General features: G+C 44.4%; 1 protein-coding gene across 1 annotated transcript; it reads left to right on the forward strand.

Moving 5' to 3' along the window:
• Positions 1 to 2,089: 2,089 nt before the first annotated feature.
• On the forward strand, positions 2,090 to 2,638 carry FERD3L (Fer3 like bHLH transcription factor; the record flags this gene model as incomplete). Its single annotated transcript, XM_079538240.1, has 1 exon — positions 2,090 to 2,638. The coding sequence occupies one exon, from the start codon at positions 2,090 to 2,092 to the stop codon at positions 2,636 to 2,638; it is 549 nt and encodes a 182-aa protein (XP_079394366.1).
• Positions 2,639 to 18,164: the final 15,526 nt, after the last annotated feature.

Here is an 18,164-nt window from a genome sequence, read left to right on the forward strand (position 1 = left end):
GACAGTTTCAAACTTCTCCCTTTATTTGTTTAATTGTCTGCAATATTTGTACTTCCACAGTAAATTTGCTCTGAGGTCACACACTTCTGCGAGCATATGTCCCTAATTATATCTCCATATCTTTAAATGAAATGCTTACTATCTCAACTAAAACTATCTTGTGTATGTTTCATTCCTTTGCAGGTCTATCATCTATATTTATGTTGTAGTCGTCTTTTTTCCCGTGGAACGTCATCAAATTGTTGTTACTTCTGTATGCTTGTCCTATTAGAAGCCTTACAGCTTCTTTTTTTCTTATTAGTTCATTCACCAAGTTTTTAATGAATCCTTAATAAAGAATAGCGCTCGATTTTGTAAGAGAACCCGCTATTTTCATCTCCCTGTTGCTTGTTTCTCCCTTAACTCCTAGGCATGTCACCAAACCGTTGCAGCAGACGCCACGCCTCTGACCAATGGCCTCAACAACGGTGATGGTGACGGTGGCGCCGAGGGGCAGAATCCCGAGCTGGTCCCCGGAGCACAGAGGGCCGGGCGGAGCCGCGCGTTACCTGTGCCGCTGCGGCCGGAGCCGCTCCGGAGCTGTCCAATGTAGCCGGGCTGCTCCGCTCCGCTGCACACACGGGACACGGGGAGGTGAGGGGAGTCGTCACCGCATCGCCTTAACCAAGTGGAGGAAAAAAAAAAAAAAGCGGAGGGGTGCTGGGGAGGTGGGGGGGGGGGGAAGGAGATTTGGTTTGTAAACGACTGCGGATTCTAGTCTGCCATCGGAAATGTTTGCTGTCCCGTAGTCAAACAGGAAGGATTTTTGAGGGGCTTGATCCTTCTGCCGCCACCATCCGTCTGCTTTCATCTGATGGGTTTTGAAATCTCCTTGGAAATTAGGGACTAATTAGCCCCAAAGCGAGTGGCAACAATGCATGACAAAGAAGAAGATTAGGGCTTAAGAAGGCAGTACGAGAATGACGGCATCAGCCGCCCCCAGACACGCGGCCCAAAACAAATCGATCGGATTCCACCTGGGTGTGCCTAAGGCCGTCCCGGACTGCGAAGGCCACGCTGTTATTTAGAGACGTTTGAGGTGTGGGAGGGTGAAGACAAAACCCCTCACCTCTCCCAGCTTCCCAATACGAAAGCAAAACGATCCCCAACGTCCGTCCCCAAGACAACTTCGATCAAAGAAAGGTATTTAGTGATGTCGTGTGTGCGGGTACGTTTATGCGCATTTCACGCCATTTTGCTCCATGTATCCATTGTTATCATTACAAACAGTCAGGTCTATTCCTCTACGCACCTCCGCTGACTTTGGCTTTGACGAAGTTTCGGGTGAAAGCTGCTGCCCTGAATGGCACTGCTTTATCCTCGTCTGCTGGGCAGGAGAAAGGGAGTTCAAAGCAATGCTTAGAAATAGCCTGAAATGAGCATTACGAAGCAGCCTTTTGCTGCCACCCTGCCCAGATGTTTGAACTCTAACCGAAGGGATTTAGGGGGAATGGAGAGGACGATTCCAACAGTTACTACTGGGAATGCAATTTCGGATCCCCTACAATGCTTACTTAGGCTAATGGAGGTCCTGCCATTCAGATCTCACTGTGCTGGGATACAGGGTAAACATTTCCCGGTGACCCTCTGCGTGCAGGTCCCCTCTTCAGGACATCATTAAAAGTATCCACGTACTTGCCTGACATCAATTGTGCTGCTGGATCTCAGGGTTCAGAGAATCCGACGGAAAGCAGGAAGGCGAGCCCAGGGAAGACTCGGCTCTGCTGCTGCGTGCTGTAAAGAGCCTGAAAATCATTTGGTTGCGGGTGCATAAGAAGAGACAAAAGTGCTCAGCAGGTAAGAGCCGAGGGTTTTGCCAAGAAGGAACTGTCCTTGATTGCTGTGACAGGATTGCCTCGCCGGGGACTCCTCTCTCGTGAGCATCCACGCGTCTCCGAGGGGGCTGCCTGTCTCCTCTCATCAGCATCACGGAGGAAAATTTCACAGCCGCTCTTTCTAGTCCTGCTAATCCTGTTATCCGAAGGGTTATAAATATTAACGCCGCCGAGGCTTGGGATGGGGGACCCGATTAAGCCCTCTCCAAAGTAAGATGTCAGCCGGCCTCTTCCCGGCCCACCGGCGCCCGGAGCTGCTCCGCGGCGCAGCCCAGCCGCTCCCCTGCCCGGAGCGGCTGCTGGGCGCCTCGGTACTGGGCTTCGTGGCCGATATCTCACTGGGAGCCCCCCAGAGCTCATCCCTGGCCAGGTCAAGCCTGGGGCTAACTCCCGAGCCTCCCTTCGGGAACAGAGCCCTGTCGCTGCGGGAGGGGATGGCCCGGGGACTGCCTTTGACTGCCTTTGGAGACGGGGATCTCGAAGACGAGGAAGAGGAGGAAGAGGAGAGGGCGCGGAGCTCTTCCCTACTGGACAGACCCAGGAGAAAGCGGGTTATCACCTACGCCCAGCGCCAGGCAGCCAACATCCGAGAGAGGAAAAGGATGTTTAACCTCAACGAGGCGTTCGACCAGCTGAGGAAGAAGGTGCCCACCTTCGCCTATGAGAAGCGGCTCTCCCGGATAGAGACCTTGCGCCTGGCCATAGTGTACATTTCCTTCATGACCGAGCTCCTGAACGGCTGCAACAGGCAGGAGGCGAGCTAGGGGCAGCGAGGCCCGGTGGAACGGGGCTGGGGCCGGACACCGCCTTTAAACACGGGCTCCTCGCCCCGCAGCCGGGACCGTACATGTGTGGGACTCAAAGAGAGGGGGGTGCGAAGGGAAAGGGGAGATAGAGAGGTTCGATTTGTGTAGACTTGTTAATATATATCGCTTTTGTAAAGGAAGTGGGGAAAAAAAGAGAAAAAGAAATTCTGGGGTATTTTGGTTGTTGTTTCTTTGACTGCTTGCTTTAGTGTTTTGCAATTTGTTGCCTTCCAGAACAGGGCAGGTAGGGCAGCAGAGGTGCTGCTGTCAGAGGATTGGCTTTCCAGGGGATTCTGTTGCCAGCCCAGCTGCCCGCCAGGGGCTAGGGAAAAAAAAATATTGTAATATTTTCTTTTTTAATAAAAAGAATGCTCTCTTTTTCTCTGAAATCCACCTTGACAACTCCAAGCTGTGTCACAGGGATAGTTAAATGGAACCTCTAGTCGGAGCCACCGTTTTCTCCCAGGACCAGTTCTGCCCTTGCCCGTGTGCGGCCAATGCCGCCTCTAGCACAGACTGGCCGGGACTGCCAGAGCAGGGCCCGGCTGCGGTGTAATGCAGACGAGGCGCGATGGAGACCGGGACCGGGACAGCCCTGCAGCTGCGGCGCCGTAGGGTTCCTGTTTCCACGCGCAAGAAAGAGAAAACCCTCAGGCTTGTGGGCTTTGATTTTGAGGGTGCTACTAAGAGCCTTTCCCTCTTGCTGTTTGTTAGGTGTATTTTTGGTTGGTTGGTTGGTTGATTGGTTGTTTTATTCTCGTTTCATTGCTGCGAGGAGAAAAAATGGAAGGGGGCTGGGGAAGGGGGAGAGGGGGATGTTGATAAGAAGGAGCGGGCAGAGGAGGAAAGCCCAGGCCGGCTCAGAGCCGTGCATGGGGAAGCAAGAGTCCACGGCCGGGGAGGGGGGGGGGGTGGGCGGGGAGCGGCTGCTCTCCTTCCTCTGGCCTGGAGTGGGAGTCGGTCTTTTAGCATTATTTCACCAAATCCTGGGCGCCGCCGGCTCCTGCCGTTGCCCCTTCTCCCGCAGCAGGCGTGGCTCACCGGATTCCTCCCCTCTCCTGCAGCCGTTCGCCCGCAACCAGCAGTCCGCAGCTTGGGGCAGCGCGCAGCGGGAGCACAGCAGCTGGCCCAGGTAGGGCAGTGGGCTGTTGCCTTCCAAGACAGCTTTTTCTTCCACTGCATGAAATTGTCGTGGTATCAGAGACATCGAGATTTACTTCGGATTCTAAAGAAGAATCTACATCCCACCCTCATAGCTCTTTGATTTCTTTTCTCATGCTTTTGTGAGTTCTTCTGATGATTCGCCTTTTTCTTTTTCCATTCACTTTAGTATTACCATCACAATATCCTGTTTTGATAATGAAGTATTCTTTCTCTTCTAACTCGTTTCTCCGGATCTTCTTCCACTTGTTTTTGTTGACCTCCCTGACTCCTTATGCTGCATCTGTTTTCTGGTTGTAGGGATTTTTTTTTTTTTCCAAGAAGCAGTTCGATGGTTAATGCAGATGAAGCGTCTATAGAAGCAGAGGTGTTTCACCTCATCAGGCTTTTTTCTTTTTCTTTTTCTTTTTTTTTTTCATTCTAAAAATAAAATGAGAAACTAAACCAAAAATTAGAAATGTTCCAAAATCAATGACTGCTCACATAACCCAGGTGCATTTTACTGCTATGGTTGCATCAAGTGAAAAAAAAAAAAAAAAAAAAAAAAGATGAAGGCAAATTATTCAAGGATAACGAAACGCACAGTTTAGTGTTCACTTCTTAACACTATTTCTCTGTCATCTCCTCACAACCACAATTTCCTCAACATGATTATATATCCTTCCATATTATTTCATGCACTGAATGAAATTAGGACTCTGTAGCACACGGAGCCTTAAATTAGAAGATTCACAATGTAAACAAGTCTGTAACAGATAATTCAAAAATTGCTGTTTTTCTTTCCTAGTTTAATAACAAAACACTGGAATGTATTCAAGCTTTTCCATACTCATGTTAAGGACGAGAGAAAAGCAAAAAGAAACTGTTACATTTCATTTTTAAATACAAATCAAAATCTGGATCTCTTAGTACAATGCTTATTTCTAAAAGATTACTAGATGCTTTATACAATAATGAAGAACAGTGGTACCATTCTTATATGAGCCACCAATTCTAAAAATAATGTTTGAATTTAAAAGAGTATTCACACTACAAGCCAGTGAAGAGAATAGCACACAGCACAAAGACACATTTTACATTGGTGACAGGCTTCAGAGGAGCCTCTTGGCTGCATACTGATTTATGGCTTTCTGCTTTGTTCCTTTCCAAAGCAAGAAAAGATTTAACAGAATGAGAGTCTTGGTGTAATTTTTCCTGAATGAACTTCTGCTACAGCTGAAGCATACCATTATGCTCACTGAAGCAGTAGGGAGTCATGCAGACCCATCTCCTTCCCATGTAGGTGTACTGAAATCATAGAATCATAGAATCATTTAGGTTAGAAAAGACCATTGAGTCTTCTCATCTAGTCCAACCTTCAGTCCTGGAAGCTCAGTTTGCTGAGAATTTAAATGCATTTTGGAAACACTGCAGAAAGCCTCTTTCCTAGCACACGATCCCAGCTCACTGAAGCAACAAGACTGTGGGGTCCGTTCCCTCAACAGAGTCATCTTACTTCAAAGTAGATGCCTCATAGTCTGTGGAATCACATGGTAGAAAATAGCGTGTTGGGTTTGTGAAGCCAGTGGAATCCTGGCCCTAATGCAGTGAGTGCAGAGCTGCTGCTGACTTCAGTAAGGGTAGGATTTCACTCACTGTATTTCCAGGACTTCCCCTTGCTCAGAAACACCACTGCCATCAACGCTGGGGCCAATTGCAGCCCTTGGGCTCCCCAAAGCACCGTGCCATTATCACCACATCAAGAACAAAAACTGACAGTGTCAATTACTTCTGGGAAAAGATAATAAGGGGTTTTTTAAAGCCCCAAAGCAGTTTGATCATAGCCCATTTTTACTCTTCCGAGATGGGTTTGTTTATATTCTTTTTGCCCGCCAAAGGTTGCCTTTTGGTAGACAGATGCATTCCCTTTCAGCTATCATGTTACAATTAGCATTCAGACATGTAAACCAAGGAATAAGTCTAGATGAAATCATGTTTTAGAGGCATTTCCAAGCTTTCTAAGAGAAGTATAAATAATCAAATGATTTTGCAGTCTATAGTCAGGCTGAGCTTGCTTTACATCTGCTCAACCTAAAAGGAGTTTTAAGCAAATTAATTCAGGAGACAGAACAAAATATTATGATAGCACCACAAACTCCTGCATCCACGTTCTGACCAGCTACTACAGCCCCACGATTGGTGCTTATTATCGCACTGGTCAGCATTTCCATTATAAAAACAGGAGTGTGGAGGATTTCTAACCCAGCTAAAGAAATTCCCTCCAGAATGAAACTTGATAAGTGAAGCCTTATACCAACAATGCTTCTTTTCTTTTACAAACTTTAGAATAAATTAGTTTTTGAAGTTGTGTGGGTTCTAAGCAAAAATGATGGAAAAGGATCTTTGATTTAATTTTATTCTTCTTCAGATCAGTGATTCTTCTCAAAAGAGATTTTCTGTGTAGCTGCTTTGGTCTTTCCAATGAATTTGAACCCTCTGAATTTTCTTTTAATTAAAAGTAACTCTGAGATACTAATAATTAATAACTGAGATACTAATACTTAACATGTAACTGCTGTGCATACAAAAACTCTAATTTCCTAAAACTTTTGTTTTTACCAGGCTTGAATGCTACCAATCTACAACAAAGGCAGCCATGCTTCTCCTAGTATACATAGAGCAGAACAGTTAATAAAGACAGATAGGTATATCAATTGCAATCTTTTTGTATTACAATAAAATTAATTGTCTATTCTAAGGGAAAAAAAAAGTTATACATAGTAAATTCAGAGTATTTTTCTTAAGTTTTATTCTGAAAAAGCAAGCTTGTTTCAGACTTGAAATGAATATTCATCACAGTAGTAAAACCAGAGTGAAAAAAAGAACTGAATAAAGATGTTCAACTGCAATTGCCCTAAAAATCTAGCCACTTAACAATTGCAGCTCAGGCATTATTTAGGAATTTGTCTTCATTTAATTCAGATTCAACCTTTTACCTTTTATATCCCAGATTCAGGAGTAACTTTTAATCTGCTTGGGACCAAATATTAGTTCTCTTATATGTTTTACATCCACCATTTCATGAACCAGCCAGTTCCATGGTCCTTACACACTTGAAGTTTCTGATCCTTCAAAGAATACAAACTAAGGGAGCTATTCTGCAACCATTACTTTTGAGTGGTGTAGTGTCAGTTTCCACAGGAATCCACACTTGTAAGGACTGCAATGCAATCAAATCTCTGTATGCATTACATCGCCTCTGTGTGGCTTACACTGCTCACAAGGCCTTAGTGGCCAAGTGCCATAGCTAGGGTTCACAGCATATCCTCCCACACCAAGGGGTTTTGAATGATTCCCACATAGAATTACTTAATGCAGAAGGCCACTGTCACTACTGTTATGTAGTGCTTTATATCAGACCATGGTGGTCAAGCACACTCAGATGCTAGGCCCATTTAAGCTTTAGTCTCTTCTCTCTGATAATTCAGAAAGAAAGAAAAAAGAAGACCTAAAAAGCCTCAGCTGAGTTGACTGTCCCACTTCAGCAGGAAATAATTATCCATGTTATTTCCAGTTTTACCTTGTCTTACTAGAAGCCTTACAGAGGATCAAGGGAGGGCAGTGCATTTTATTTTCTACAAAGCAAAGACAAAATCTTTAAGAAGGAACTTCACCAGAAATAGATGAACTCATATAAGGAAGAAAAAGTAATTCAAATGTTAATGTTTCTTTTTTTTTTTTTTCCTAGCATTGTTTACGTACTATAAATTCTTCAACATTTCTAGTGAATTCTTACCATTGAAATGTTGTTATCAAAAGAAAGAATAGTGAATGTACCACAAAGGATACTGTTAAATTATTCCACGACAAATGTCCTCACTGCTTGAACATCTCACGTTCCCGTGGGGTAGATGATCTCTCTGAGATGAATTAAAGAGTGGTCAAAGAAAGTTTTACAAAACAACCAATTATGTGGGATCATTCACTTTTTGTATGGCCTGGATGAGATACAAGTTCTGCTTTTTCATAGATCGCTGCTGAAACTAAGGCTATTAAAAGCTGAGAACTGAAGCCACAGCTATTACTTTGAATCCTAGTGGTGAAATGAGGATCTGTAGCTGTGGTAACTTTTTTCTGTTCAGTTGGGAGTGGTGATTGCGATGCTCCTACTGATGACACCCAATATTTCTGGAAATCTGTAGTGCATTTTACAGTGCCCTGAGATTTATTCCCAAGCTTGTCCATCTGGTTGCAAGGGTGTCACTGAGCAAAGTGAGAAGAAACTTTGAATCTTAGGGGTCCAGGTAGTGTCTCTAGAGAAAAATGACAGTTGCAAAAACCTCTCAACTTTAATAAATGTATTGCATGATTAGAAGTACAAGGTTTGAACACAGAATATACAGAGAAACTTTTACAAGTATAAGGAAATAGCCAACAAAGCTTTGACATCTCCACCAGAGCCAAAGGCTTGTAGCCCTTCACATCCATCTTCCACTTCCCTACTTCCATACTCATCTTTCTAATCACAAACAGGAAGCCCTTGAAACGCACAAAAAAGTCTCCTTCAAAACACATGTATTTGAAAAATGAATGCAAAACCCAGTAGAGCTAAATCCAGCCACAGCACATCAGATTTCAAGTTGCAAGTGTGCTATGTTTTTATGAAAGCTGGCGCCAGTGATCACATTCTGCCATTGAGTTCACTCCATGTAGTTACATATTTTCTTAACAAGGATCTGAAATCAGCCCCCTTCATAGAACTGACAGCCAGAATTATGCCATCTTTCCAAATGCAAAGATCACATGATCCATCTGTTGTCTGCAAGCATGAAGGGAAAACACTTTCCAAAGAGAAATGTGGGTTGGCCCCAAATGTATGTAATTATCCAAATAGTGAAGTGTTTCAGATGTTTCAAGGTGCTCTTGAACCTGATCTTGGCCATCTAAGCTCCTATGAAGTCTTTTAGAATAATGTACATAACTAATTCACTGAGTTGGCAGCAAATATTTGGAGTACAGAAATAATTTTAAAATTATTCTTAAATAACTTTGTACTGAATCAGAGATCTAGGACTCAGGAATATAATCCAGGCTCACATTTTTGTTCCTCATATCATAAAAACAAGTTAAAAAGAAAAGAAAATTCAGTAAACATATAGAAAGAACTTTCAATCATATTTTAATGATATGCCAGAAAAATACAGTAACTCTGACGCATCCTTGACTCAAATAGTTCTGCAAAACTGCCAGATGCAAGAGGGCTTATAGGATGATGAAGAATAGTCATGGACAAAATAAATAAATAAATAAATAAAAAGAAATAGAAAGGTGATTGAGAGACTGTGAAATGAAATGCTATCTCAGATCTTACCCCGCCTTCCTTGAAAACGTGTGGAATTCATTTCATACTACATCTGAGCCAGTTTAACTTTTTTTTGCAGATATCTTGAATGTTGCCAAATATGATCAAATGAATAGTTTACGTTCCCATCAGGTGTCACCTCCTTGACATACAGAACCCAAATTTTAATCATGAGCAAATGGAGCTTTCACCAAAGTACTGATAACTGTGCTTGAAATAGGAAACCAAGCCCTAGTGAGATGGAAGACACAGTTCAAGTCTTGTTGCTGAAAACACCTTTACCAGTCTCAAGGTAATAAATTTGGAGACATGCAGATGTCCATTACTTTACTCTGTCAACCGTAGTTGGGTTCACAATAGCTTAAGTCAATTCTCACAGTTATATTTTCCACACATCCAGGAACTCAGAGATTACGGCATCCCCTCTCAAATCATAAATGCCATACCTACAGGCTGAACCACATTATACTCTGAGACTTCTGTGATGTTAACAGCATGAAGTCTGCCCATGGAGAGAAGTGAGTGCTGCCAAAGCTATGATGTGAGCATATGGTATTTGTCATATTTTAAATATGCAAGCATATTTTCCCCAAAATAGAAATTTCTCATATTCTTTGAAAGTAGTAAAAGCATGAATTTTCGGTGTCCCACTGTTCAAATCCTTTGATGAATACAGTACGTAAGCCAACTCTTTGACTGGAGAGGATTTTGGAGGATAGGGTCAGGGGTATTTTCTTCCAAGCTAAGAAGACATACCACATATCTGAAAATGGTGCAGAATGTGAAATGATATAATGACATGTCTTTCAACCTGACTTCCCCTTCCAAATCGTAGTTCTTCTGAAGCTATGGATCATTAGCATTATTTATTGGGAGGGTTTCTGAAATTCTTCTGCACCATGCAAACACGCAGCATAATCCCAAAGATGCAGAATGACTTTAAGGGAGGAAAAGAGAAGGCTTTGTGCCCAAAGTATTTCTTCTGCTGAAAGCACTCAATGACACATTTTCAAATGGCAGGAAGTCTTCATGGAGAATGATAATACTTGCCCTGCATAGGTGGAACTGCTGGCAGCACGATAGAGATTTCCTGGTCAGACAAAATCTGGGGAAAATACAAGCCATATTTGCTGTGGTTTCTTCCAACTGTACGCATAATGCTACTGCTACTTGCATGGCACTTCTGTCCAGCACATGTATTGCAGATGGAGTGTTGTTATATTGTGTGCCATCTGACATGCCATGGGTGTTACTGGTATGTCACTAATTCTTTTACTTTGTTTTTGGTGCCCTTACAGTAGCATCTAATCTACTGTAGATTTCACATACCATTTTCAAATGCTCTTAAGCAAGGTATAATAATGACTTTATGTTGTATAATATTTTCCCAACTTCTGGGAAGTAAGGAATTTGGGTTGATGGAAATTGGGTTTTGTTTGTCTGTTTTCCTCCCCTCGGTGAACAGTTTAGGAGGTGTATGTATGAAGAAACACAATGTATTCAACAGCTACAAAGAATGAAAATGTATCTTCTTTCTCTTCATAGCAGTATAGTTTGCTTCTGACCTACACTGTGTCACTGTGAACATGAAGAGCTGCTTTTATGATGGTAGCTAAGTGACTGTATCAGCTTCTTCTCCACTATCTACGTGCTTTTGGGTTAGCCACATATTCTTGATATGAGCATTTATTAAGTACCTCCTCCTTTCACTGTGCATCTGATTTAGCAATAAGAACTTAATTTCCCAATGGTGAATTTAATCTTTAAACATGGATTTTTTTATTTTTACTTTTTTTTTTTTTTTTTTTTTTTTTAATGAAAATTACTGCCCACGGTGTTCAGAAGTGGGAAGGCTTAGATAGTTAAGCTGCCATCTACACTCACAAATCAGATAGTTTGACATCTATACTAGTCCGTTAGTTCCTGCAATGGACTAACAACATGAAACCACAGAAGGAAGGATTTGGTGTTGCTAAATATTACCTGCCAAGTTGGAGGCTATGTTGTTCTCTCAAAAGAGACAACCCATTCTGGGATGCATCTTTGCAAAGAAGAATGTGGCAGCTGTTTCACTTTGTTCAGCAAGATGAAAATGCAAAGAATTATCTGGGTTGATTGAAATTAAGCCAAATGACAGTGTGCCATACCACAGCCACTCAATTACATACGTTGAATATAGATAAAGCTGTTGTTACCCATAGTGGAATCTGGCCAGAGAACAACATTGCATGTCTTTCCAAGACACTAACAGATTTCCACTGACCAAAAGTTTAACATGCTGGCTGATAATAGCTAGATTTAAGGCCTTTTGGGGATAACCAAAATAGATCATGAATGTCACTGTAGATAACATATGGCTGTAAGCCATTGCAATACAATTGATCAAACTTCTATCTTTTTGAAAGGAATGATGACCATTTTTAATAACCCCCATTCAGCAAAAAATTCCTAGAGTCTTATATCATTCAGATTACCAAACACTGGATATAACAACTGAAGGGAAGTAGTGCAGTAAATACTGTGAGGCTGTATATGTTTGTTTTATATTTGTTTTCTTCTTCTTCTTCTTCTTCTTCTTTTTTTAAGTATGCTTCTTAATACTATGTACTGTACTGTAGTAAAAAAGATTACCTACTGGAATTGTAAATGCCACTTGTAAGTAATAAAGCCCTTGCTATATTCCTTGCACATCCTCTGCCTTTAAATTTATCACAGCATCTGTTGTCACCAAGAGCTCTGTTGGCCTGTTTGCAAAGTGTGTCACAGCAAAGAATAACATTATACTGAACATTGGAAAAATTCATAAACCAATTCAGAATGAATTGAGAACTAAACCTGGACTTATTTTAGAGTTAGGATAATATTTTGGAATGAAGCTTTTGTTCTGACTTTGAAAATCTGGGACATGTCTTACTATTTAGGGTCTGGTACATATACATATCACTAAGGTAAAACATCTTTGCACTTACAAAGTCAGCATACTTCAAGAATATTTCTACCATGCAGAAGAAATAAGTATGCTTGGAAGACTGAAAAAAAGATTGCATTTTCAAGCAAAAGATTATTATTATGAAAAAAAATCTAAAAACTCTGTTGAATATTGAAGAACAATTGCAGACTTTACCCTCCAAATGCAGCCTATATTTCTTTTTATTCAACAATGTTCTCAGTCTGGACATGTTTTCACTTTTATTTTATTTAAAGTTTAATTGACCCATTTTAGGGTTTGATCTAAAGTCCACTGAAACACTCCCTTTGACATCAAAGAGTTTTGGATCAAGTCCTTAATGAATGCAAGCATAAATATTCTAAAAGGAGAAACTAATATTTCTTTGCTTGTGAGGTTAACTATTTTTAGTGCTGCAAGGTCAGATAGTGTACTTTGGCATGAGAATGTGTTTGCTATAGATATTCTTCAGGGAAGAAGCAGAAGAAGAAGCAGTATGGTATTTTACAATGCAGCATAGATACAAATGCAGATGCTTTTCTCATGGTTAGAGTATACATAGGCACATGCACACATACATACACTGTGTGCACACTAATTTACATTAATATTATTAAACCACTGACTCTTCTGGTAATTTTCTCTGTAAGTTTGGTAACCAGGATTTATTATCTAGAGCATCTTCTTTGTGTGAATTATTTTATGATTTGGTCCATAATTAAAACCAATAGACCTATGAACAGATAGGAAGTAAGGCACACTGACAAAAAATTACCCTATTTTGTAAAAACGGGCTAATGAGATCAGGGCTGTAAATGATGTTTAAGGTGTACAGTAGATCTTTAGGTATCATAGCAGATAACTCATAGCACAAAATAAACAAAACATTCCCACTAAAAAGAAATACATAGACTTTGATTCCACTCTAGTTTCCTTCTTAAAAAGAACATACTTGACAGAGATGAAAATAAACTCCTGTTCTCTCAGAAATCCCTGAAGTTCTAGCTGGATGCCATTAGAATATGGAAGAACTGGGTGGATGCTGGCTTCTGTGAGCATTTCCATCCAGGCTCTCCCCTCCCATGCAGTTACACTCAGTCCTGTGTGGTCTCTGAGAGAGAGGAGGAGGAGGTGGGTGGGTTCCAACTTCCAGATCTGGTATTCAATCAGACTACCAATCAAAAAAATAATAATTTCCATTTCCCTAGAAGAGCAGATGTGTACGTTAGGATGACCTTACAAGCCTGTTCCCTGTGTCACGCTAAGTCTTGCAGTTTGTTTCAGAGGTAAGGGAGAGCCTATTACTGTCGGGTGAGTTCCAATGGGGTCTTCTGAGTCACAGTAGTTTCTCACATGACCCTTTTTTTCATCTTCTTTCTTGAGATTCAAAAGCAACTATAGGTCTAAAGCGCACCACAGTGAATACAGAGTACAGGGAATCTTTCCCCAGGATGCAGACAGGACTAACAGTGGAAGAGCTTGCTTCCATGCTGAAATTCTGACTCTAGGACTTTGATTTGACTTGCATCAGCTGCAAAAAGAGTCTGAGCCCACCCTTAGGAAGGATGCCTTGTCCATCCATCATCAGTGCCTAGGGTAAGCTCTCCTTCACCTTGGATTGGTAAACAGATTTTGTGGCTAAACAGGCCTGAAGTTTTATGGAGCTTCCATCAAGTGTACTGGAAGACTGAAGATACAGATTTGATTGATGTGTGGGAGCAGGAAGAATACAAAAGAAAAAGAGAGAGAGATTTGCAGAGTTCAGGAAAGATAGGAGAGATGGAAAAACAAAACAACTTATAAAAAAATCAAAGGAGCTGAAATAACAAATAAACTCCAATATTTATATAAATAACTATTATCCCCTGGAGTGTAGATAAGCTTGTTTTACTAAGCAGTCTTTTCATATTTAGACATGAAACCACATAAACAAGACCCAGAGCCATAATTAGGTGCAGAGCTCCACGACAGCATCAGATCTGTTGATCTTTTATGATGAGAAGAACCAGTCTTCTCTGTGGTGCAGAAGAGGGTACCGCTCAAGCTTCCACCAAGGTGCTCACTCTCACCTCTAGGCTCTTCTTCCACTGCCATGAATTATTTCTGGAGCTGAATAAAGTATCATATAAGTAAAAGACTTGATAGATATATGGAACAAGTGTCTCTTTTATAGTGATGCTTACTCGCTGACGCGGCAGAGGCAATGCCGTGGCAGAGCGGAGCGGGGCACAGAGCAGCGCTCCCTGCCGCCTGCGCAGCCCCGGGCGTGGGCTGCGAGCATGGGGCTGCCGTGTAGGGAAGGTAATTAAACGGCTCCTGTCACTTTACCCTCTGCCAGTAGAACTTCGGGAATTTTCACTGAACAGTTATACTGCAATTGCGAAGTCGAGGTTAAAAGAAAAGGAAATGTCTTAAGAAAAATCACTGCAGTCATTTTGGCAATGAAATTGCTAGACTGAATGATTCCCGAGTAATTTTCTCTTCGTTCTTACAAAGCTTAGGGTGGGAGTACATCTGGGAGAAGCGTCTGAACGTCCGCGAGGCTCCGTGCGGCCCCGCAACACCGCAGCGGCAGAGGGAAGCAGCACTCGGGGTTATCTGAAGCGGCATCTCTGTGTCCGACCAGCCCCGAGCGGGAGGGCAGCATCTCCCCGCGGTGAGGCTCCGCTGGAACAGCCGCGGCCCCGAGCGCTGCCCCCGGCCCGGCCCGGAGGGGAATCGTGCCCTCCGGCGGCCACCGGCAGCACAGCCCGGCTGGGCTTCCCGGCCGCGGGTCTGGCGGCTATGAACCGGCCGCAATTAATGGGAAGAGAGGAAAATGGGGAAGAAGGCTGTCACAGAGCATCTGAAGGAATTAAAACCTCAGCCCACGGAAATCAGTGGGGAAACTTCAACTGATTTCAACCAGCTTTGAACTTCTCCTGAAAGATATATCTGGAAGTGCACATCCTCAGCCGTGCAGTCTGTGTCTGAGCACGCACAAAATGCCATGATTGCATTGCTGAATATCCCAAGAAATCCTCACCAGTGAGAGAACTCAGTACATTACCACTATGCACAGCCTTCCCAAGCTAAATTACAGCATGTGTGTGTGCCATATGGGTAACACTGAGCAGCCTACTGCAATACGGCTGTAATTTGCGTGTATGCAGAATAACACACTGATGGGCAACTTCGTACGTGTAACCACCATGCATAGTTCTTAAGCATAGTTCACGTAAGTTCTTAAATTTTCCCGCTGACTTACAAACAGGCAGATGAAATGAGAGCTTCCATTCATTCTTCATCTTGAAATGAAGAACCACATTGGCAGCCCACTCCCCCTGAAAGCAGGGAGGCTCACTGGCTGCAGTGGGGCCTGTGTGTTCCAGTCTGAGGATGTCTTAGCAGCCAATGATATTACACAGGGATTGAGATACTGGTGGGGAAATCTCATCAGTGTGCCTCCCTACAATCACTCACGTGGATTTTGTTTCTAGAGACGCACAACTGAGACCACAATGAGAGTTAAAGCCCAGTTCATTGTGTCACTCTGCTGACATTATTCCCCAGTTCATCTTCCTGGGAGCTCAGCATTTGCGTAGCTTTGTGTTTACATCCCAAGCTGTAATTGGAGTTGTCATTATAGCTGTGATGTATTGATATCAGTATATCTGATTTTGTTTTGTCCTGACTGCGCTCTATGAAGGGCTAGACACTAGAAGCATGTCTTCTGGGGCTAAGATGCAGAAAGGCCATACAAATGGATGTGTGTTGACTGAAAAAGGCCCTGGAAAATCTCTGGGGTTGCTTGCAGCTTTGCTTGCTGCCTCCAAAGACTGAAGAATGGCTGAGAGATGCCTGAGGAGCCAGAATAGTGCCCACCCATGCCATACCTCCACACAGCAGAGAGCAGCACGGGTATCCTTCACTCAGTGCTTCAGGGAAGCCTGCAGGGCTGCCTTAGTGACTGTTGGAGGATCCAGGTGTGCTCCCACTGGCAGCCTAGAAGCAGTCAACCTGAACTCAGCACAGTTTGCATCATGGGCTCAGTTTCCTTTGCTTCACAGCAAGCTAGTCCAAGATAAAACAAAAACCTAGTAGAAAATGATGCAGATTGCTGCAGTGATCGCTCATGCGGTGTGCAGGTCCCAGGCACCATGTAGAATCTTTCAATTACTGCTGCTTGCTTTGCTGCAGCTTGAGTGGAAGGGAGGAAGGGAGGAAGGGAGGAAGGGAGGAAGGGAGGGAGGGAGGGAGGGAGGGAGGAAGGAAGGAAGGAAGGAAGGAAGGAAGGGAGGGAGGGAGGGAGGGAGGAAGGAAGGAAGGAAGGAAGGAAGGAAGGAAGGAAGGAAGGAAGGAAGGAAGGAAGGAAGGAAGGAAGGAAGGAAGGAAGGAAGGAAGGAAGGAAGGAAGGAAGGAAGGAAGGAAGGAAGGAAGGAAGGAAGGAAGGAAGGAAGGAAGGAAGGAAGGAAGGAAGGAAGGAAGGAAGGAAGGAAGGAAGGAAGGAAGGAAGGAAGGAAGGAAGGAAGGAAGGAAGGAAGGAAGGAAGGAAGGAAGGAAGGAAGGAAGGAAGGAAGGAAGGAAGGAAGGAAGGAAGGAAGGAAGGAAAAGGAGGCAATCCTTACCTTGGGGCTGCAGCTTCTGCCAACATAAAGGAACCGCAACATTTCCCAGGCGGGTCATGGTGTTGAGGTGCTGGCAGAGGGCTGCTGGTCTCAGCAACCACAGCAGGGACAAGCGAACAGTGGGGAAGCTGTGCTCGTTCCATGTGTGCCTTCCCTCACCTGGTAAGTCCTCCTGTTTCTTGCCATCCTGTTCTTTACTATCTCCCAATAGAGAAAAGCTAGGATAGGCAGTTGCTTTCTCTCTCTACCGTCTGGAAGTCCGGTGGGGGCAAGCTTTCCCGGCAGGGTAGGGGGAGGCAGCTCCTGACCGCGGCGGGAGGCTCCGAGCGCTGCGGTGGGGCCGGGCCGGGCCGCACTGAGCCGGGGCCGTGCTGTGCCTTCGGCGGCGGCTGTCTCGGGGTCCTGGCTCCTCGCAGAGGGGAAAGAACCCGCAGGCAGCGGGAACAAACGGTTCTTTTCTCCCTGAGCAAGAAGCCTCTTTTTTTTTGTTCTCTCTCTCCTTTTTTTTTTCTTTCCCCCCTGGGATTTCCCCCCTCACCCTCAGCCATAGCACTCCCTGTTATTCAGTTATTCAATCCGCCTCGTACACCCACCTAAGTCGCTGTCGGGGAGCGTTGCCCCGGCGCTGCTGTTGGGGTTCCCCAGCCGTGAAAGCGGCCGTGCGGTGCCTTCACAGGGAGTACCAGCGGTGCACGGCCCTGGCTACTCCCGGCTGGCAGCTTCTGCCTTTCTCTTGTACGCTTTCCCCGTTCGAACGTGAGCTGTTGTTAACAAGACATACCACCTGCTCGGTGCTGCCAGCGAGCCGGGACGGAGACACAAAGGCGGGGGATGGGGAGAAATTGCTTTGCCTACTAATATAATTGAAAATAAATACGCTCGGTTCCCAGGAACAAACTCGGGTGCCTTCGAGGAGGGCAAACTGAAATGTGCGGTCAGGGGATACATGGAGCTGGCAAAGAGTCCCATCACCGCAGTGCCAGGCTAGGCTGGAAGGATGCGGATCCTGCCCAGAGTCCTCCTAAGACAAGCGCAGGCACTAACGCCTGTGTCCGAAACCAGTGCTGAGCTCTCCCGCCGCTTCTAGCCCTGCATATGGCTTTCTCCGAGAGCAGTCCTCCAGTCTGACAGGACGGGGCTGTCCCTTTTCCTCTTCCCGGCCCAGAAATGTGCGGCCGCCTCAGCAAGCCGGACTTTGAGGGGGGTCGGAGATGGGAGCTGGACACAACCAGGATGTGCCTGGATGCTCCCCGCGGGGACTTTCCCCTTCCTCCCCCTTTTGCAGTGAGCCGTGCCCGCTGCAGCAGGGAACGTCCGAGATTTTGAAGCAGTGCCCCAGTGCTGCGAGGCAGCCCCCCTGGAGCGGTGCACACCGAGGCTTTAGGCCCCTTCTGCCGCCCCACACCGGACACCCCACCACCTTCCCGG

This window comes from Tetrao urogallus, assembly GCF_951394365.1.
Source record: "Tetrao urogallus genome assembly, chromosome: 7".
NCBI classification, from domain to species: Eukaryota; Metazoa; Chordata; class Aves; order Galliformes; family Phasianidae; genus Tetrao; species Tetrao urogallus.